The sequence below is a fragment of the Buteo buteo genome, chromosome 20, assembly GCF_964188355.1.
Source record: "Buteo buteo chromosome 20, bButBut1.hap1.1, whole genome shotgun sequence".
NCBI classification, from domain to species: Eukaryota; Metazoa; Chordata; class Aves; order Accipitriformes; family Accipitridae; genus Buteo; species Buteo buteo.
The window spans coordinates 15940361-15962990 of NC_134190.1; the positions used below are offsets into that span (position 1 = coordinate 15940361).

At 38.7% G+C, this 22630-nt stretch overlaps 1 protein-coding gene across 1 annotated transcript; it reads left to right on the forward strand.

Annotated features, from left to right (window-relative positions):
* The first annotated feature begins 38 nt into the window (after positions 1 to 38).
* On the forward strand, positions 39 to 20855 carry VPS4B (vacuolar protein sorting 4 homolog B). The gene is made up of 11 exons (XM_075052031.1): positions 39 to 233; positions 2865 to 2976; positions 4130 to 4280; positions 5520 to 5587; positions 8560 to 8679; positions 8917 to 9073; positions 10537 to 10685; positions 10844 to 10925; positions 13002 to 13221; positions 16221 to 16358; positions 18228 to 20855. Exons 1-11 carry the CDS (start codon positions 207 to 209, stop codon positions 18327 to 18329), a joined length of 1326 nt encoding a protein of 441 aa, XP_074908132.1. The 5' UTR covers positions 39 to 206; the 3' UTR covers positions 18330 to 20855.
* Positions 20856 to 22630: the final 1775 nt, after the last annotated feature.

The following is a 22630-nucleotide window of genomic DNA, read 5'->3' on the forward strand; positions in this document are numbered from 1 at the left end:
GGCGGGGCGCGGCGCATATCAGTGACCTCACGCGGCGCGCGGGGCGGCGCCCGGAAGCGGAAGCGGGTGTTCGGGGTGCGGAAGCGCCTGGTGGTAGGCCGCGGTTTCGGTTCTGTGGGCGGCGGTGGGGGGAGCAGGGGAGTTCCATCACCGGCAGCCGCGGGCCTACGCTTTCTTCTCCGGTCTCCTTCCCATCCCGCTCCACCATGGCGGGCACCAACAGCAACCTGCAGGTAGAGCGCCGCCGGCCCGGGGCGGGGCGGGCCCAGCAGCCGGCGGTGGAGGGGCGGCGGGCAGGAGGGAGCGGGTTTGGGGTGTCCCCGTCGCCTGGGGCGGGGGGCCAGGGAGCGCAAACGCCCCCCACTCGCGGGGCCGGGGACGCCGGCGGGAGGGCCGCGGGCTGCCGCCGTCGGCAGGCGCAAGGGGCTGTCGAGGGGACCCGGCCCGGGGCTCGGCAATAACGGAGGCCGCAGGGTCATCCCCTCGTCAGCGGTGGGCGCCGCGGGCGGCGGGCGCGGCTTCCCCGGGGAGAGGACGGGGACCGCGACCTGGCGGGCCGGCGGGGGCAGCAGCCCTGCGGGACGCTGGAGCAGCGGGGCCTGATGTCCGCCTGGGAGGCATAGTTGCCTGTGGTGGTCTAGAGGCACAGTTTGGGTTAGGTTTCTTCTAGGGCTGCTGACTGCAGGAAGCCTTTGCCTGCTCTGCTCTTCTGTTTGTGTTTGGGGCTGTCTAGTCAGTCCCACGGCTAGTTGGCAAAACAGATCCAGAAGTGACCTGTGGTAAAAATCGTAATCTTCCATTGAGCTGTTCTGAACTGTGATCATTTCTGTAAGCTCGTTACAGCCATGTAATGCCTACGTTGGCAAAGCTAGGGGAGATATCACAGGGTCTAGAATAAGTAGAAGGAGAATGAAACATGTTTAAGCTGTTGTTCTTTCTGAGCGTGATGTTCATCAAACTATTAAACCGTAGCCTGATAAATACAGCTTTTGCCTCATGGATAGAGCTGGGTATCTATTCCCTAGTCCATAGAACTTTCTAATAACTTATTTCCTGTTTGATAGCAGTGTTCTTCATCACAGTAACAGGCTAAGATTCCAGCTGATGTAATTAGAGCTGAGAATCCAATACCCAAGTAACAGTCTTTGAGTATTTACAAAAACAGTATATCAGAAACAGTCAATACATGATGTAGACTTTCTTCTATTTCAGAGGAGCAGGGCTGCAACATGCCCTGTTTTCTCACAGTTCTGTTTTAGCAGGTGGTCTTTGCCATTTATTCTTTGAATTTAGTGTCACGTCTGTCACTATTGGACTGTTCTGTGGTAATTTAAGTCTCTAAGGGACCTAAGAACTTTAAGAAGGAGGTAACTTCTTTTTGGGGTTAATTTTTATGCTTTTGCTGGATTCGAATGATGCATAGAGGGGCCTAACAGAGCCAGCACAAGGTGGGCAGCAAGGAGGGGACTGCCCATTCAAATGTGGTAAACTGCTTGTTAGCTCATGGCTTCTCCAAAAAGGAAAGGCTAAGTTCTGTTCCAAAGAAATAAGTGCTTACAGTGTTTCAACACTTGCCACAACAGAATTGTAGAGTCTGCTTTATTGGATCACTGTTTTTAAATAGATTGCTCTTTGATGTCGAGTACATCTGTTGAGATGATCTTTGCTTCCAAGACAGCAACACAAAGCAATAGAATGCATGATTTTGCTGTTTCTTCTTTCATGTCTGCTGTTTACTATCTTTGTTTTGACTGAAGCACCTCGGAGTGTCCAGATAGTGGCAAGAGTATCTGTACTGGAATGTCTAATGAAAACTCCTTGCTGCAGTTGAAGCTCTCCACCTTGCTCCCTGATGTTACCATAACCATCCTGAGCATACTAACAATGCTTAAGAAAAGAAATTGTGGAAAAATACATGTGGGGCTATAGAAGATTAGTTAGTCTTGGTTAACTCTGGCTAACAGGATGCCTTTTTTAAACTTACATGAACTAGTCATTCAAACTGACAGCTTTAATTGTTCTGAAGTGGTATAGGCATTCCAAGGACCAAAGTGTAATAAAAGGTAATAAGCACTTAAGAGCAAAGGAGTAACGGTGATACCAACAAATCTGGTATATGCAACATGATGACTTAGATCATAGTCAGTTTTATTTGAAACTAGCTGAACAAATAAATTAAAAATCCATCCATAACTTCTCCTAGAACTTTTCTTGATGCTCGCAATTTGGGTACATTCTTTGTCTGGTGGAGTTTTTTCTCCCCTCCCACTGGAGTGGTAATTAGAATTTCTCACTTGGATATCAAGATCCTAAATCCTTCTAGAGAAGCCAAACAAATAGTCAGTCTTTGAAGATGTCTCCTAGCATAGGGTTGGAAGAGTGATGGTGCTAGTTTCAGTGCATTGTAATCACGTACTTCCTGTATTGACTCTGCTATTGACGGGGTTTGCTGATGTCATCAGTCATAGTTCAACGTGTCTGGGTCTGTGATAAAAACCCCACAACTTAGAATGGATTTCCAAATCTTTCCATAATAAATGCAAGAGATTGGTAAGGAAAACTGCATAGACAAACCAGTAGTACTTCCAACTTAGTACTCATAAACTTGTTCTTCTAACTATACACTTTTTTGTGTGATAGTAAATTTCAGCAGTTTGTTAGTCACTGTTCATAAAAGGATAGAAATACGGTCATGTACAAAGCACCACCTAAGACTTGCAATCAATTGCATTTGACTTTTGGGGATAAATGTTGAAGAGCAGAAAAACTGGCCATCAAAAACCAGTCAGAGCAATAGCTTAAAATGTCTCTTTCATCATGCAAAATGCTCTCTTACAGCATTTAATTATTTCCTTGTGTTACAGAAAGCAATAGAGCTTGCTGGCAAGGCAGCACAAGAAGATAAAGCAGGAAACTACGAGGAAGCCTTCCGCTTGTACCAACACGCTGTGCAGTATTTTCTCCATGTTGTTAAATGTACGTGTAATGTATTGGTTGATTAAGTAAAGTTTAGTAGTCAAATTGCACAGAGCAATCTCTTATGTTGACATCAGTATTTAAATTTTTACTTTCTTCATCAGCTGATACTTGCAAATTGTAGTTTGACTGAGGTCATATATTTTGTAGCTTTTGCCTTTACTGTGTTGTGTACTTGCTCCATTCTTGTAAGAAATCAGATTTTTTTTTACTTGTGTTTTGTTTTAGGTTTTTTTTTAAGAGAGGAAGGCAGGGGTTTGCTATCTCTCTTCTGGACTTCTGTCTTTGTATGTCGTAATTTTTCTTCAGTTTCCATATTCTCATTATTTTATGCTTTTTCACACTTCCATGTACCTTTTGTGTCATATCAAGTGTTTGTATGCAAGGAGTGGGCTTTCTTAATGTAGATACAGCCCTAATCTAAGTGGGCTAGGGTTGCTTGCCTGACATAAATGCACTTGCAGATCTCCATGATTTGAAAAAAAACACTATTTTCTTTATAGTCACATAGGATAATTTGTGTTTATCACTTCCTATCTGCTTATATTTTATTGACTTTATGAGAATATCACTTTTTGTGCTTTTAACAATACTGATGTACTTTTGGAAATTTAACACATAAACCTAACGTTAAATTTTGATTGCTGATTTGAAATACTGTAATAGTGACTAAGAGAACAGTGTGGCTGTTGAACCACACCTAACTTTCAGATGTTTTATGTAATTTTTTTGTGTATGCTGTGAACATCTTTTAAATTTAGTAGGCTATGGAAAAATAAAGTATGCTTCTAAATAAAAATTGCTTAGCACAAGCAGCTTCTTGATGAGCTGTTTTAGAAAAGGAGTGACTAGGACAATGTATAGCAGCTTGAAAGGCTGACAGAAAAGCTTCCAGTGCCATTGTCCTTAATCCTTTACACTCAAATTTTAAGCCAAAGCAATGTTGAGGTGTATATTTGATTTCTGGCAGGTGATGACATCCTTCCTGTCACTTCTTTCCGTGGTACAGTAGAAAGATAGGTGTTTGATTGTGTGGTGAACCCTGAGAGAGCTATATTAATAAGATATAAAGAAGACAGATTCAGTATTGTTTTCTGATTGATGCACATGTGTTTTGCTGTTAACAAAGCATTGTTTCTCTTCAAACTCTTAGATGAAGCACAGGGTGATAAAGCAAAACAGAGCATTAGAATGAAATGTACACAATACTTGGACAGAGCAGAAAAGCTGAAAGAATATCTGAAAAAGAAAGAAAACACTGCACCAAAACCAGTTAAAGAGTCTGGTCCTACTGATGGAAAAGGGTATGTTTTTGGAGAAGGTAAAGCAAAATACTTCCTGAACTCAGCTTATTCTAAAATTCAACTCTTCAAAGATCATTTTAACTAGTGTTTTTGAAATGCTTCAAATGACTACTAATGCTGAAATACAGTGGGCTAATAAAAGAAAAATAACATGTATTAGCGTCACGGGCATTTCTGTGCTTGTTTACTAAAATGTGTGAACATTTGCATAGGAAATTCACTGAAGAATGAAAGCTGTTTCAGACTAACACATGATTATAGGATTTAATGGCAATAAGTCTGATGACCCTTAATGTTTTTCTACATTCAGAATGATGATTACTAGGGCCCGAGTTTGATCTGTCTCGCGCTCACTAAGAGGTGCAAAGCTCTATGTAGGGTGAAGTTTTATAAGATGGACTGAATCATTCTAATGACTTGCTGCATTAGTTTCTCTGCTATTTTCCTTCTATTGGATTTGTTTTTCATTTTGCGTATCAGAGAGCTGAACAAGCAGAGCCTTTTTTTGCATTTGCTACTGCCTTTGTGGGGATAGGAGAGGGGAAGGATTCAGGATGATACCTTCTGGTGGGATCGCCCTTTTTAGCAGTCCTGAACAGCTAGAGTTGTTCAGTTGTCTCTTGAAACTTCACCTGATTTTCAGTCTCCTTCATTGTCTACTCGTCTCATCAGTTTTATTTTTTGAGCTGTACTGTGTTCTGCTGGTTTGTAATAGAAGGAATTGGTAATATCACAGAGGCTACGTGTATTTTCATGACCTCCACTCCAGTTGTTCACTAAATCTCTTTTTTTCCCTTGTTTAACTTCTGATTTCCTTTGTTCTGACAAGATGATGGTGTAGAGTTTCATAGTACTAGAGGGAATTGACCAAGTCCTCTTGCAGTTCCAGATAGGGGACAAGTGCCAATATCTACAAATAAACCATTTTAGTGTTTCCCTGTTGCTTTTGTTTCCTAAAGACTGGCTCAGAGCATGTAGGAGTGTGTTAAAAGAGCTCAGACCCATAAGAGTAAGTTGAAATGGTGAGGAGGGTGAATTAGAAAGAACGTGGTGTAGAAAAGCAGGAGTACAAGAGGACAATGATGTAAACTTGTAGAGATCTGAAGGCATCTCAGGGTTTCTTTCATTCCCCAGACTGGTGGTTTTTCTGCTTTCTGCATTCTGATTTTTATCCTAAGTCAGCAGTCTCCCTTACTGTATTTCAACATTTTCTTGTTTTTCATGTTTTTTCCAAATCAGGAATGACAGTGATGGGGAAGGGGAGTCAGAGAATCCTGAAAAAAAGAAGCTACAGAATCAACTTCAAGGTAATTTTGAAGCATCCTTTTCTTTAAATAGGAGTGTCTTCAGTCAAGCAAATTCCTGTGTTTTTACCATGTAAATGTTACGGATTAACTTGCTGTCTGTAAGTGGCTCAGATAGTATGAACTCTTCACATACAAAAGTATGGTCTTTAAGGAAATATGGGTTTGTGTGCCATGAAATTATACAGTGACTGTTGAAATGTTTCTCCTGTACCCTGTGCTTCATGTTAAAATTGTACCATTTATCAGGATAGCATTTTCCAATACGAGAAGTTGCAAGATCCCAGGTAGCTATTGGCTAAACTGAATCAGTATTTTTTACTCTTAAGTGCATTGGAGTATTGCCTAGAGGCTAAGGTAACAGACATCATACACTTAGTGTAAGCAGGACCATTTTCACAAAAAAGCTTGTGCTCAAGCATAGGAGTTGAGAACATGGATTCGTGCCCATTTATAGTAACAGACAGCATTTTCTCATGTGCAGTGATGATGCTTTTCCAGTTGAGTTACATAATAGTTTGGGTTTTTGAACTGAAATGCTGAATACAATCAGTGATGCGATGTATAGCAGCTACCAGTAGTTTTATACACAGTAAAAAAGAGGCTTGCTTTGTTGTTTTACCCTTTAATGGTGATGCACTGTTCAGAGCTTCCCTGCCAGAAGGTCCTTATGGATCTGAAGAAACTTGGTTGTTCTTCCTCTGTTTTTCAGTGTAACAAAGATCAAATGCATTTACCACATCTTTCTGCCTGTGTAATTTCAGGAGCTATTGTATCATATTTGGAAACTGTGCCAAGTTTTTTTCTACTTCTCTGCACATTTATTTAATGTTATGCACAGTTATATGGGACAGTTTCCTATATTTTAAAATGACAGAAAAATGATGAGCATTAGACTGTTGTCCTGTCTCTCACTATAAAGGCTTTGTTTCTTCCCACATGAATCTGATTTTCAGTTCTTACTTCAAGAAGTAGTTTCTTGCACCCACCACTTCTTTGGTACTTTCTATAAAATGACGACGTTCTTGCTTATACATTTGGTTGCTTGAAAGTCTGAGATGTGAGATCCTTGGTACCTTTAAACATAACATAGGAGTCTGTTACTCAGATAATACAAGCTCTGGACAGCCTTCAGATTGCTCATTTTCATTTTGCTTCCCACAACAGCCACAGAAATTTTTTGTATTTAATTTTGCTGCCTTTTTACTCCCAGCTGACTCTGCCTTATGGAACTTCCCCAAATCTGTGGGTATTTATCAGGTTTTTAATTATAATAGCAGCTTGGCTTATTGTGGGTGAAGTGACCAGTAACATTAAGACTGGATAGTTAGTTGTGGGTCTGTTGTCATGTACTCTTGTTTAGAATTTTAAAGTACCTTTTGTACTCTATTGCTTAATCTTCCAGCTATTAATTTACACCTACAAAATTAGGAAGCCTACGATTCCAGTTCCATTTGTGTCCTGGTACAGGTAATCTCTTTACAGTGCAGTGATTTCAGTTACCATGGCATGTCTGGTTAAGATAACTCTGATATTTCAACTTTAAAATAATCTCCTGTTCCTGTCTGAACTGGTACCTATTCTGCTAATTATTTTAGTGATAGAGCCCATAGTTCTGTTTACTTTAAGAAAAACTGAGATGTAATCAAACTAGCAAAAGAATTTAATGCATTGGAAGTGGGTGGTTGAATTAATTCCAGTAAATAGATTGCAAGCCAAGATGGTTTGCAGTCAACTTTCTCTATAACATTTTTAACATCTTTAACAATACGATGTTGCTTTTGGACTCTAAATTCCACATTGTTAGCAATTGCAATTGTTAACAGAAATTGTTCATTTCAATCTGATAGAAAGGAATGCAGCAAAAGAAAAAAAATCTCAAAGGAGATACTTAAAAAGTAAGCAAGTGTTATTTGCTTTATTCATTAGCCAGTGAGTAACAATCAATCCTGTAGAAGAAAAAAAGCCTTAAATTACTTCACAGAGCCCTGAAGGCAGAAGGTGAAAGTGTCAAGAAAAGAGCTGGTGAAAGCCAGTTGTGAAGTTATAGAAAGCTCCTTGTAGAGAAATAGGGCAACTGAAACTTTCAGTGTGTTTGAGTACTTAGATAAGCATTGGGTTGGTTGTCATTTGTTCATGTTAGAAAATTTTGCTTACCTTCTGGATTTGCCTTGGCTAGGATTACAAGATCTAATATTCAACTACTAGCTCAGATCCAAGTTGTCCCATCTAAAAGTAGTCAAGACAATATCATTTTTAGCATGTCAGACTAACCAGTCTGAAGTGAAGGCTAAATTACAGCTCAGTTAGCTAAAATCAAGCTGAACTAGTTGGTTGAGCAAGATGAGACCTGGTGATAAACTTTTGAGAGAATGTGGCTAGACTAAGAAGATGCTGCTTCTGCAGCTAAGCAGGCTCCATAAAACCTTTCCAATGCTTTCAGCCCTAGCTCTCAAAGCTCTTTACCATTAGATGATCCAATTGTTTGCTGCCCATCTGAAGATACCCAACAAGTTATTTCATCTGCTAGAGAATCTTATAAATCCTGGGCTAGTGCAGCTACATTGCTTCCCTTGTTTAAAATGAAGTTTCAAATTTTTCAGGAAGTGCAGTGGTGGTTTAGTGAGGAGATGACGCCTGGGTACCTGTTAGAGAAGGTACTACTCCTCTGTGACTACTAAATGCACATTTGCTGGTCAGGTTTGGGCTAGCTTTAACCATTGCAGGACTTCTACTAACTCTCGAGTATTCTGGTTATCCATGGTTTATTGTGATAAAACAATGTGACAGATTTCTGTAGAAATAACATCCATTTGACTAACAGTATTCGATGTTTATATCTACTTAGAAATGCCTTGTTTTTATTCAGTATGGACATGGGCATAGATTTCCTAATTTATGTTTTTCCAAAATGGAATTTGTTGAAGTTGTGAAAAGATATGTGCATCACTAATTTATACAATCTTTTCTTATAGGAGCAATTGTTATGGAGCGACCAAATGTCAAATGGAGTGATGTTGCTGGCCTCGAAGGTGCCAAAGAAGCACTTAAAGAAGCAGTGATCTTGCCCATTAAATTTCCACACCTGTTTACAGGTCAGAATTAAAGCATTTATTTGCTATTGGCCAGTCAGGACCGGCAGTGGGGTCTGAGGAGTGTTGTGCCAATGTATCAGATTCAAGCTGAGCTCTTAAAAAAGAGATTGTGATCCACCTGACAGAAGTTTCATGGGTAGATGTGGAAAACCTCTGAGTAAATTAGAGGGACTTCATCAGAAAAATAGGTCCAGTCTTTCTACAGTATTTTGAAGACTGCTGGTTTCTCTCTTGCAGGAAAGAGAACACCCTGGAGAGGGATTCTCCTGTTTGGACCACCAGGAACAGGAAAGTCTTATTTAGCAAAAGCTGTGGCGACAGAAGCAAACAACTCCACCTTCTTCTCAGTATCTTCCTCTGACCTTGTCTCAAAGTGGTTAGGTGAAAGTGAAAAGTAAGTTAGAGTTGCCAGAGGATCCGGGAAAACATTGGCAAGAAGAAATTAATATAGAGCTAGATAAGTTGCTGTAAAGAAATTGAATTTGAGGGAAGGGTCATGTCGTTTTAAAAACAAACCTCAGGTGTTTCTATGCTTCATGCTGCAGTGCCATGTAAAGATATCATCATGTACTACATTTTGTGCTGCTGCAGCTGGACCTCTCTTCAGTGCTCAAGATAGTTTTTAAAACTAGCTTAGGTTTTGGGACCACCATGGAGCTCATTCCCCTTCTGAACTCAGCTGTGATTGCACACTACATCAGTCTGAAACGTTGGGGTGCTCTGCCTCTTGGCATGTCCCCACTCATCTGTCCCAGCAGCTGTGCTGTTAACACATGGCATTTCTTCATCCATACGGAGGTGTTTTTTCTTTATTATGATTTCAAACAAAATCTGGAAGACATAAGAGACTTGCAAAAATAGGTTGAAGGAGAGGAGCAGCCATGAAAGAAAATTTCATGGTTCCCCATGCTAACTGTTTGTTACTATGTGATGTGTGAAGAAGACCAGGAAGCCTGAAGTGACATGTTGTCTGCAGTCTAGAAGCGCAGGAATTTGTCCATCTAGGTTTCCAATGAAGATTACCTGAATTAAGGAAAAGCTCTGTGTTTGTACAGAAGAGACTTTCTGTGATGATGAGAATACTTGTCAAAACCATGCTTTAATAGTTTGAAGTGTGGGACAACTGAGCAACACTATTTAAAGTTGATAGGATAAGGAAGAAAGGCCACTAGATAAAAGTGTTTGAACTGTTTTTTTTCCTCAAAGCTGGAAACCTTAAGATGCTTTTCTGTTGCAAAAGGAATACAGAATTGGAGTCCAGCTTGGCGTTTTTTCTGTTTGACTTCATTTGAGACTATTGCCTGAGATTTAGTGACGGTAATGTGAAGAATTTCCCAGCATGTTCCTATTTATTTTCCTTTTTAACTTAGTAAAATATGTTAATAAGCTATGGCTAGGTGTTTTTTTTGCAAACCAACTTTTCTTGTCATATAAAAGGTATTTAGTAAAGTTTTATAACATAAATGTACATGTTATTTCTTACAAAATCTCTAGAGTTAACCTGATTAAGTTACAAATGATAAATAAGAGAAAGCCATGTTCTTTTGAATCTGCCAAAAGTGGTGGTTTTGTATAGTCCAGGCTGTCTTGTAGAAATGTAAACCAAAAAAGGGCTTTTTCTTGCAAAACCATGCTTGGAGTACTCTAAAATGTTTCACCTCCCTTTAAGCTGGGCTATCTCGCTCAGTATAATGCTGAGTCTTGGAGCTGGAAGAATGTTGTGTCTTTGAGTAGCTTTATGTTAATACTTTTCTTTTTTTTAGCTTTCTCTAAAGGAAGTGACTGTATTATAATCTTAAGTTATGTGTTTTTACTGGTGTAATCATTAAGATAACTGAAGCTGTTTCCTTTTTTAAGATTAGTGAAAAACTTGTTCCAGCTTGCCAGAGAAAACAAACCTTCTATTATCTTCATTGATGAGATAGATTCCCTCTGCGGGTCAAGAAGTGAAAATGAAAGTGAGGCTGCTAGACGGATAAAAACAGAATTTCTAGTCCAGATGCAAGGTAAGTTTACTTGGTTTTCAGAATCAGTCAAAGGAATTAAGATAGGTACTTTAAGTATAGCTTGCATGAGAACACTAAAAAGATGTGCAGTTCCACAACATTTTAAAACAGTCTTTGTTTATCATCTAAACGGTGAAATGATTTCTGCCCTGTTATAGGGGTTGGTGTTGACAATGAAGGAATCTTGGTCTTAGGAGCGACAAACATACCCTGGGTTTTGGATTCTGCTATCAGGAGAAGGTATGATGGCATTTTTTTTGTGGTATGAAATTCACAACTGTTGTGGGAGTTCAGTCTGAGACTACTTCAGGTAGTAATCCAGCTCATGTTTGCGGACATGGCTAATGTTCTTCAACTCAATTCCATGAGATGGACTGAGCCAATCTAAGAGACCCTTGCCCCTTTAAAGAGGTAGGTTGTTCACTCTTATATTGGCCCTGTAGTTTATTTGATTTCTTGGTTAGATGATTGTGCTTGATCAAGCAGAAAGCTATTCTGTTTCCCTGTTGGTTGGTTTTCTGGTGGACTTGGGGGACAAGTTACAAAATATGTACCTCAGAAGGACAAGGGGTAAAGCTTTCCTTTTCAGCTGTTAAACTGTTGAGCAGCTTGAGTTCTTTCATGGAAATGTAGCCTTATGTTACACAGAAACAGCATGTTTTTCTACTGGTCAGGCATAATTTGTGATCTTTCAGTGCATGTTTTAACTGCTGTTTTGTAGATAAAGGACTTCCATACCTGTACCTAATTAGCTGGGTCTTTTTTGAGCTGCAGAGCAGCAGAGGACAAATAACAGCTATGTGACAAATATGATTATGTTGTGATGAGAACACAGCTTGGATAATGGTCATTTTTGTAGGCTAAAGAAACATTACTTTTTTGTGCCTGTCACTGACTTTTATTTATGTACTTAATTGAAGCTGGCCATACTTTGGGGGTCAGACCAGGTGACCTCCAGAGGTTGCTTCTAACCTGTATGACTATAGTTTTGTGCTAGACATTTAGAAGTGAAGGTGTTGCTTAAAATTTCAAGTCATTTTTGAAGTTCCAGCTCTGGGGTCCACAGCACAAGGGACGTATGGATGGACCTGATAGAGTGGGTCCAGAAGGGGGCCACAAAAATGATCAGAGGGCTGGTATACCTCTCCTGTGAAGAAAGGCTGAGAGAATTGGGGTTGTTCAGCCTGGAGAAAAGAAGGCTCCAGGGAGACCTTATTGTGACCTTTCAATATATAAAGGGGGCTTATAAGAAAGATGGAGAGATGTTTGGGATTTTTTTACCAAGGCCTGTAGTGACAGGACAAGGGGCAACGGTTTTAAACTGAAAGAGGGTAGGTTTAGACATATCCTTATGTCTTAGACATATCTTCCTTATGTTCATGTTTGGACATAAGGAAGAAATTTTTTATTATGAGGGTGGTGAGACACTGGAACAGGTTGCCCAGAGAAGTTATGGATGCCCCATCATTAGAAGTGTCCAAAGTCAGGTTGGATGGGGTTTTGAGCAACCTGGTCCAGTTGAAGATGTCCCTGTTCATTGCAGGGGGGTTGGACTAGATGACCTTTAAAGGCCCCTCCCAACCCAAACCATTCTCTGATTCTCTGCAGTGTGAAAGAGTAGCTCTCTTAAGTCTTGTCCGTAAGACTTAAAGGAACTTGTACAACAATGGCAGTAATCAAATGAGGTTTTCATGGATTTGGTCCACTTTGTCATGTATATAAAGTTGATTGTCTTCTACAGAATTTGGAGTCGCTCCTATTTTGTTGGTGGGAGGTAATCCCCATGGTGAGAACAGATGCTGCTTCAAAGGAAAAACTGCAGTTATCAACATTTTCTGACAACTGTATTGAGAATATGACTTCAAATTTGCTTCCAACTATGAGGTTTTCTTTAATTTAGTTGGAGACTGTAGAAAGTGGTTGTGTCGGCTTGTTATCAGGCAGTTCTTTGAGTGTGAAAACTGTTCAAGTATACTTCAACACTTGAAGACTTTTTCCCCTCAATTTTTTCTTTTAAAACACAAACTCTGATGGAGAATATCTGGAAAAACTTCAGTCTGAAGAGAAGATCTTTGTCGTGAAAAGGAAGTAGTTGTTACATTCTGGATGTTAGCTTATGCTAGCTACGGTATGTATGAGAACAGGTTGTTGAACATTTGCCTTAGAAATTTTTTCTAAAGGTTTATAATACTGAAACTGCTTCTTTCTAATATTGTTAGGAGCAAACTATATACTTATTTGCATAAGCTTCTTTCCACTGTGCACCTGCATGAGCTAGCATCTGTGGAACATTTTGTTTTTTCTTTTTTAAATGAGGTTTGAGAAGCGTATCTATATTCCTTTACCTGAAGACCATGCCAGGGCTGCAATGTTCAAACTTCACCTTGGGTCAACTCCGAATCGCCTAACGGAATCAGATTATCGAGAGCTTGGAAAGAGAACTGATGGCTATTCTGGTGCAGATATAAGCATCATTGTACGTGATGCACTGATGCAGCCTGTTAGAAAAGTGCAATCAGCTACTCACTTTAAAAAAGTAAGTAGGAATCAAAAATTTTTCAAGTTATTTCATCTCTGAGAACTATCTTAATTTGAAAATTCCTTGCAAGTAAACTGAATTGGTTTTGGGAAATGCTGCATGCTTATGAATGTCCTTTTGATCGACCGGGGAGAACTTGGGTATTTCTCTTTTTTTAATCTTCCCTCATCTCCCTGCCCCCAGCCTGTCCTGCCAGAAGTCTGGTGGAGCTAGTTTCTGGGTATTCATGCTGTGTAATCCAAGCTCTGATGACTATTCGTGTCTCTAGGTAGCATTAAAAGCATTCAGTTTGAAGTTTGACTTAAATGGGAATGTTACAGAGGTGCTCTTTTTCTGGATCAAGTTACATGGTTCTTCATGTTTTTCTAGCATGTTTAAACAAACGTATCCTTCGTCCACATGGGAACAGATGGGTTATAATTATGAACATTCTGCTTACTTTGTATATTTTTCGAACTGAAAAATTAAAGTTCTGGTAAAAACATTGAATCAATGTTACTTGTGACAGTAGTAAAGACACAAGACAACTGAGCAAGGTCTGTGTTTCATTGGGCAGTACGCAGCATCCTATGGATGCTGCTGTAATATGAAATAGTTTACACTTATTTAAGTACACCTGAAGGAGACTATTGAAACTATATAGTTTGGCTTATCTTGCAGTTATGTCTACATACTATGTACTGACTTAAGAGACATTTTTTCTAAATGTTTGGGTCTCAGAAACTTTACCTGACAAAGAACCAACTAGAGTTCTTTAGCACCAGTCTAAATCCATTAAATCTGGGAATGCTCTTTTTTCCCCTGGAGAGTTTGCACATATGGGTCTTGTTCAATCAAATTAATTGTTCTCTATAAACTATTAAGCTCTTCAATGGGGGGGGAAAGTGTGATAATGTTATCAATGGTTATAAACAGAGTTCCAAATACATACAACATGTGTATTGGTTAAATAAAATTATATTTTTCCTGTGTAGCACTTTTTAGAGTAGGCCCAGACTAAAAGTATTTTTTGTTTACATTTTTACTGCAAACTTTGATTTTGCAGAAATTCGTGTATCTTGGGTAAAGGTGAGTCAAGGTATTCTGTAGAGGTCTTTGCTGCTGTAAAGGGAAGTTTTCATCTGTTGCTCCTTAAAAGAACAGGTGTGGGGTTGGGTAAAGTAGTAAAAAATTTAGATCCTAAGCTGTCAAGAGATACGTACCATGTAATTTGTTCTGGCAGCAGTTCTTCGTCATCTCAGTTACAATTACAGGTTTTTTCACCAGTAACTCAGCCTGACATAAAAGGGTTAAGGGCCCTAAACTGAACAGCTACAGTTGTTTAGAATTGAAGATAGGTCTTTTTTTCCATGTAGTTTCTTCCAAGGAACACATTCAGCTTATGAGTTGAAGAAAAAGGAAGACTTAAATCCAATATGGTCCAGAATATGAGAGGACTACGTAACTTTCCAGAGTCTGCATTGAGGAAAGCTTGGTCAGCTTTGTAGTTACTAACATAAACCTGCAGCCTGTCACTTTGGGGGGGGGGGGGGGACATGACCAAATAACATTTTAAAGGGTTTTTGAGGAGCTTTTCCCAGTTTAAAAACAAAACAAGTATTTTGAAACACTGAGTTGATAAGTTTCTTTGGGGGGGCAACTCGGCAGTAACACTGTAATGTAAACTGTTTAAAAAAAAAAACAAAACCAACACAAACCAGCTCTCTTGATATATCAAGGATTTTCTAGATGCTTCTTTTCCTTAAGCAGTGATGCCTGAAGTATTGTTGACTTTAAGTGACAATGACATTTCTGGCTAAAGGGCTGTTAGCTTTTAGCCTTTTGTTCAAATTTGGAAGAATCTGCGGCATGTCTCAGACTACCATGGAGCCATGAAATAACCTCAGTTGTCACAGTTTGCAGAGCAACCCAAAAGGAATTCTTACCTCTTGCTTCCTTTGACCCCAAAAAGAGGAAGGAAAAAAAGGCACAACTGCAGTACTTTGAGGGCTCTGACATAAGCCAAGTTGATAGTTGATTCCATTTGGGTTGTTAGTACTTTAATTGGATGCAATTTCCTATTTTTATAAGCAAAATCTTAGCTTTAGTAATGATTTGCATCTAACAGGCAACTTTCCCCAGTTAAACAGTGCTTTCCTCAATTATTACTCATTCATTGTAAAACATTCCTTGCTTTATGTGATAATACACGTTTGTCAGTATTTTGAATATTACAATCTGTGCTCTCCAGTGTCGTCCTTTAAATGCAGTTTAGAATAGCAAATCCAGTTCTCTGCTGTTAAAAATAGCCAGTTAGTTTGCTGTCTTTCAATATTTGCATATGTCTTGAGTTTCTGTGGATGTATGATGCTTCAGGTAATGATGAAGGAAAATAAAACTGTGGGTCCCAGATAATGTGTCACAGAAAGGGAACAGACACACCTGGTGCAGCTTTTTGGGGTCTGTCCATGTGTCTGGGGAAAAAAGGATGGTTTCTGTTCTCCCACTAGATGGCCCTGTTTTCTGTCGAGTGGTACTGAAGTAGTGTCAGGAAAGGTGCTCAGAATTTTGTAGCGCAGTATGTCAAAGATTGAAAAGCCATCTCTGGCTTCCTAACCTGAGGGGCACTCAAGGATAATTATTGAGAAGTTTTTAGAAAGCTGTTAACCAGTGATGAATGAACTCCCAAAGTGACCAGGGACTAGGAAGGGTGGTCTTTTCCAACTAGATTTCCTGGCATGTTAGTTTTCCACAGAAATCCTTGACCTTAGGAGGAAGCAGCTCCTGGGATTTGACCTGATGTGAATTTAAGTATCTGGCTACAGCTGCATGTTTTCAAAGTGAATGATACTAGTACATGTATACAATTTCTCTTTCACAGGACATGTCTTCCCAATTGGTGGGGCATCTGTGTAAAATCAAGGAATGTTTTTGCTCTAAAGATGCTGTTCAGCTTCTGGGTTTTGTCTTTAAAATTGTAACTCCTGTAAACTGAGTGTTTTCTTTTGTTTTTTTAGGTAAAAGGACCATCAGCGTCTAATCCAAATACAATGGTAGATTTGTTCACCCCTTGCTCTCCAGGTGATCCTGAAGCCATAGAAATGACATGGATGGAGGTACCAGGTGATAAATTACTGGAGCCTCCAGTTTTCATGGTAGGTATTCTTCCGCAGCATTTCTTTCTTGCTTTGCAGAACTTTGAGAAGACTTTAAGGTAAAGACTCTTTTTCAAATGGTTCTGCAAGGCAATTGGATGAGTTGCTTGTTTTCAGAAATGCTGGACATACCAGATAGCACTCGAATTCCCAACATACAGTGCTACGGTACTGTGTGCTTGTGAAAAAGCCAGTTCTTTACACCTGATAAGCATTTCTTTCTTACTGTTCTTGGCTGCTGGCATGCAGCTGTTGTCCTTTCATCCATAGACATAATCTGGGTCTTCCATTGTTCTTTCACTTGTCTTTTATTCATTTAAAACCTTCAGGTTCCCTGCCCCATGATAGCTTTCTTCCCATGACTCTGTAGCATTAATATTGACACTGGGAAATGGAAAACTATATTCAGTGTAAATTGGGAAGTGATATGCTGTAGGTAAATATTGTCCATTAAATACATACAAGCATAAATAAATAAAACGTAAAAAATTCATGGATGTAATGGTAGTTTTGGTTAAATTTCATCACAGGTGATACAGCTCTTTCAGCTGTTTTCTTTGTGCATGTTAAAATACTTGCTTTGGTCTAGGGAATAACATATGTCATTTTAAGACAAACTGAAATTTTTAGTTCGCTGATTAAAAAATAAAAATGATTGCTGGACACTCATTCTTTATCTCTCCCCCAAGAGCAACAAAAGAAGATTCTGAATTTAATTACAATGTTTGAGGGAAGGACTTGATTACAAATCTGTGCTGCTGTCATCTCTTGTGTGCAAACAGTCCTGTAATGAATGAAAGAAACCAGTATATTTCATGGGGATCACAAAACCTCTAAAATAGTAGTCACTGCTTTGTAAATATAACTGTCACTGTATTTCAGAAAATAATTTTCTGTGCATATCTGCATACTTAGAAAGCACAAAAGGATGTGTGCAGGTGCAGGCATGCCCTAAAACTTCTGCCTGCCTGGTCTAAGCAGATTTTTAATTAGTCTTTCCTGGAATTAAACATAACAATTCCTTGTGTGCTCCTAATGATACCTGGGCCCTGATGCACTATAGTTGCATAAGCAGTTGTTTCAGTGTCCAAAATTAGTTCTTGTCCTTAAAAAGATCAGTCTTTAATTCATTCTAAGCAGGATATCTCTAGTCTGATAAGACAAATATCAATTCTAGGAAATCATGATATTAACTTTTGGGTTTACCCATAATTTTATAGCAATATGAGGTGTTAGGCATCTACTTTTTTCAGTTGCCTTTGGCTAGGACTTGATTAGTTTTCTTGCCCCTCTTTATTCATAGGGTGTTTTAACTGCTGCTTTCAGCTTCATAGACCTGTGATTTTTCTGAACTCCATTTTCTAGTATCTGAGCATTTATCTAGGAAATTGACTGAACTGAAGAGACAGAAATTACCAGTCATGTACAGTAAAACTTTGCTAGAGATGAATCACAAACTACTGTTCTGTACTGTTGGACTATGAGAGTACATGGGAACATCTGATTATTTTCCACTTTAAACTGCTTTAGTTAAAGATGGGTTGAAGATAGTAACTGACAAAATAAAAGGAAGTTTGGCTCTTTACTGAAAAGAGAGATGAATAAAACTTGAATGGATGAGTGGCCTAAACCTGAGGTTGTGGTTTTGTTATTAGAAAACTCACTGACGGTTGTCTGTCTTCACAGGGTTAAAATGCTGCCTCTGTGCAGAAGTGTATAGGCTTACCTAAAAGCTTTGTGTAAATAGGAGCTCCTGTGGTAATCTTGTTTTAACGGGCTTTATAAGGCATATTCGTCTTGGCAACAAGATTATTAGCAGTGGTACTATACTTGTTTCTGAAAACACTTGTTTTCTTTCTTTTCTGACAGGCTGATATGCTCAGGTCGCTAGCTAGCACAAAACCAACAGTTAATGAACAGGACCTGGAGAAGTTAAAGAAGTTTACAGAAGACTTTGGTCAGGAAGGCTAAACCAAAGATACATGTCAAGCATTAGAACTTTTTTGCTTTCTTAAGTATTCTTGTGTCTTTATTGATGGCACTTCAAATAAATGCCAATAAAATCACTCTTTTCTTACTTTGCAGAAGGAATAGAAGATACCTTTGCAAAGACCCCTAAGGTTTTGTATTGTATTGTATTATTTTCCTCAGATGTCTATTAAATGTATTCTATTGAAAAATAATATGAAAACACAATTTTAGGGTGAGGCAGCAAAGTGATGTGGTAATGTCTATTAAATACTAGAAAATGTTAAACTATTAGCTCAATTTTAGGTATTGGTACAAGTGAGTTTTAAACTCCCAGTAGGCTCAAAAAACCCTTTTTTGAGGGGTGGAAGAGAACATATTTGTCGGGTGTTTTCAGTATCAGTCAATCAGCCTACATATTGCTCTCATTTCATTTAGAAAAATGCAACAAAATTTGCTAATCAAGCATATTGCAAGTGTGGGTTAGCTATTAAAGTAAGAAAGAAAACACTGTGAGGATAAGACTACATGGGCCAGTACTTTTGTTTAAATATTGATGGAACTGGTATTTGGCTTTTTCTGCTATGCTGTGTTAAAATTTTGCCTTAAACAGCAAGCTTTTATTTTTAACTGTTAGCTGATACACACTGTCACTATGCAATTTAGCAAAAGTTTGTTAAATGGAAGTATCTCAGAAGGTGTTTTGCTGGCTGTTCTTGTGGTTGGTTTTTTTTTTTTCCTATGTGGATTTACTTTCTGCAGGAGTTTGACTAAAGTTAGAAAAAAGCATTAGTAATATCCTGTAAGATTCCACATGTCAAGGCTGGCAAGGTATAGGTAGTCTTTGGTGAATGTATGGGTTGTATTTTGTGAAACAGCATACTTTCACATGCGAGGAGAGTATAACGGATGTTTCAGCCACAGACTTTCCAGTGATAAATTAACTCGGAACCCTACTGATAACTATTGCATATAGGCTACATCAATTTAGTGCTTAAACTTTGAGAGAAGGCTGGCACTTTAGTACAGAAGTAGCACTTCCATTGATCTTTTTCTGAAGAGCTGTAAGTTGAGATGTGCCTGAATGTAACTTACAACACTACAGTGTCAGCACTGAGTTTGTGCCTTCTAAGTTTGCACTGGCTGTAGATACAAAACATCATTAGGATACCTAGAATACTCTATGTTCCATTATCATTGTACAACTCTATCCTCCATATGCTTTGTTTAACTTGCATTAAAAGAAATTTGCACATTGTGTGTATGTTATATGTACATATACACATATATGATCATCTTTTGATGGGGTTTGGTTTCCTTTGTGTACATATTTTGTGTACTTTATAAATCATAGGATGGGTGAAATTTGCTGTACTTAAATGAAGTAAAATATTATAGTACATCAGCTATGTTCTTTGAGTATTTCCTCAATGTTATGTTCAAGTATTTACTGCTTGATTTTTTTTTTAGTCCTTGGTTTCTATGTTTAACAGCTAAACAAAATACTTAGTTAAAAATTCTTTGATCTGCAAGGTGCTGAGCTTTTGTTTACTAACATGACAAAACATTCTTTCCAAAAATCATTGTTCCACACAGCTTTACCTTTGTCTTACATTGGAACATGTAAATGTGAATCGGTGGACTGCAAATCTTTTTGTGGACCTTTGTGGGGGCAGGGGGGACGACAGGAATTCCGGTATAGGTGCAGGCAACTATGGTTAGTAAACTTAATCCTCATTGCAGCAGGATTGCTTTTTTGTCATTGCCTCTTGTGAACACTTTAGAAGTGAGCCACATACTGGCAGGGCTCTCACTCAGAGGTTTGAAGCTACTCTCTGAAGTACTTGTCTCTTGACCTTTTTTAAAATGAGAGTCCTTACTGCAATCTTAAAATTCTCAGGAACTTTTTTTTTGTGGTAGGCTGATTTGTCCTATGGGTTTCCATAAGCTTAACTGTAATCTCTTATCTTTAAAGTAGAAGAAAACTATACTGTATGTTTTAAATTTACATCTTGCTGCTTGCTCAGTTGTGGGATGACATCTGTAACAGAAGCATTAATGTTTGATGTTTAAAGTTGTTTTTAGAAATATATTCCAAATAAACATTGCTGCCTAGAATTGCAGCTACAAGGACAACTTTTTGGTTTGCTGTCTTTGTAAAATGCGAATAAATTAAAATAGATCACAGAGCTTCCTAGCTAAGTTATGCCAGAATAGATGATAGCCAAATGGGGGTGAGGGGAGGCTGCAAAATCACTTTTTTGTTTTCGGTGTTAATTGAAAATACTCTAAATTAAAGAACTTATGAAAGGTTATATTTGCTTTACATAATCAAAACCTCTGTAAATACTGGATAAATTAGTTGTACATTTTTCATAAGGTCTGATGTATGACTCATCTTTGGCTAATTAGCTTACAAATTTTTTTCCTACCTTCTGGTGTTACTGCTTACTCTGACTGCAATATGAAAAAATGTCATTTTCCTTCCTGAGGGTAAAATAGTTTTTCAATTAAATCTGTTGTACATGTGCTTGTTGTGTTCTTTACAGATGGTTTCTTGACATTGACATTAAACTTTGGATTTCCTGACACTTGTGGTATACATCTCAATGCACGTATACTCATAGGGTTAGGAAAGCTCAGTAAATTAACTTGTATTTTTTCCCATGTTGCCTGACAGACCTCAGATTCCAGAGTCTTGTTTCTTCCCTGATTTACCTGTCGACTTTGTTTTGTCACTCTCTAGCACAACAAAAACGTACAGATCTCCTTTAATTTTTTTTTTGGTTGGTTGGTTTTGTTTTTCAAATTATCTGCTGGTCTTCAAATATACTTCTGTTTTAATTAGTGGAGCAGAACACATGTAGTTTAGGGAGATACTCTTGAAGTAGCTTTTGTTCGTGCTCCTGTCTGTCAGGGGTGTCTGATCATAGTTTGTTCTTTGTCAACAGAAGCAAAGAAGCTGCTGAACATTCTCTGGTCAGGTATTTTGATCTGCTTTTTGTGTTTATTTAGTCCTCTTCGTAATAAGAATATATTCTGATTTTTTTTGTTGTTTTTGCGTTATTTCTGAGTATTAGCTTGACAGGAAGCTTTCTAATAGTTCTGAATTTGTTGAAATATGCAGGAATGTCTTTATTTTGCTGTTTACTCTTTCCTTCCTCCAGAATGACAACTTGTTTCGTGATTGGCTTCCATACATATTTTTGGTCTTAACCAGATTGATCCTAGTAATCATGGTTGACTTAAACCCATTCCTGTAACTTACATAAACTATTGCAAGAACTCGGTGGACTGTTTGTTTCCTACTGTGCTGCTTTTCCAACAGATATTTAATTCTTATCAAAATATTGTTCCTTTTATTCTTGAGCAGGTGGCTTTTGTTGTAGCTCTTGTGGCATAGCTCCAGTGCTTTCCCTTTTGGTTTTTCTTCAGCTTTTTTTTAAACAGTATTTTAACCTAGTGATTTTATTCCACAAATCCTCTGTCGTCATAATTAGCTGTGTAAAAACTCTTAATTGTTCGTTCATCCTCTGTCCTGGCATTTGTGTACTAACAGCCCAGGTATTAGATAAGCTTGTCCTGTTATTTGTCTTTTGGTCCCTGTGACCTAATTACAATTCTTCCTCGCCCTCCCTACCTCTGCATACACACACACACACACGCCCTTCTGATGGTAGCTTTTTGACTAGGTCACTGTTTTGTGCCATTTTCTGTTTACTCACCTTTGCATGCTTTATCCTACCTAAGAGGCTCCAACTCGATGAATGAATGCTCAAGGTTACTTCTTCATCACATCAACTCAGTGTTTGGGGACGCCAGAGTCCATCTGTCCATACCATCTGTGCATGGTACCTGCCACGTGGACAATCTGCTAGTCTTTTGCAGAAATACTTGGTGTTTTGGGCTCATTTATTTGGACTTCTCAACCATTAGTCATGAAAACAAAATACAATGTCCTGTCCGCATCATAGCAGGAGCTCAGTTCTCTTCTAAAAAGGCTTTGGTTGTGTTTTGAGACATCTCCAGGAAATAAGTCACCAACACCTGAGCGCAGGCCCGATGTTGATAATGAAGGCAGGGTTTTCTTTCCTGCTTGGTGACCTATTACCAGGCACTGTGCCATGAATTGGCAAGACTTGATTTTGCTTGCCCTCCCTCCTCCTCTGCTGCCTCAGCTAATTTAAATAAGCTATTCAAGGCAGGGACTTTGCTTTCAAACATATTCAGTGTCACCTGTGTTCTGTAAACTATAAACAATAATTTCCTCTGACTCACTCTGTTGTTGGTTGATGACTGTCCAC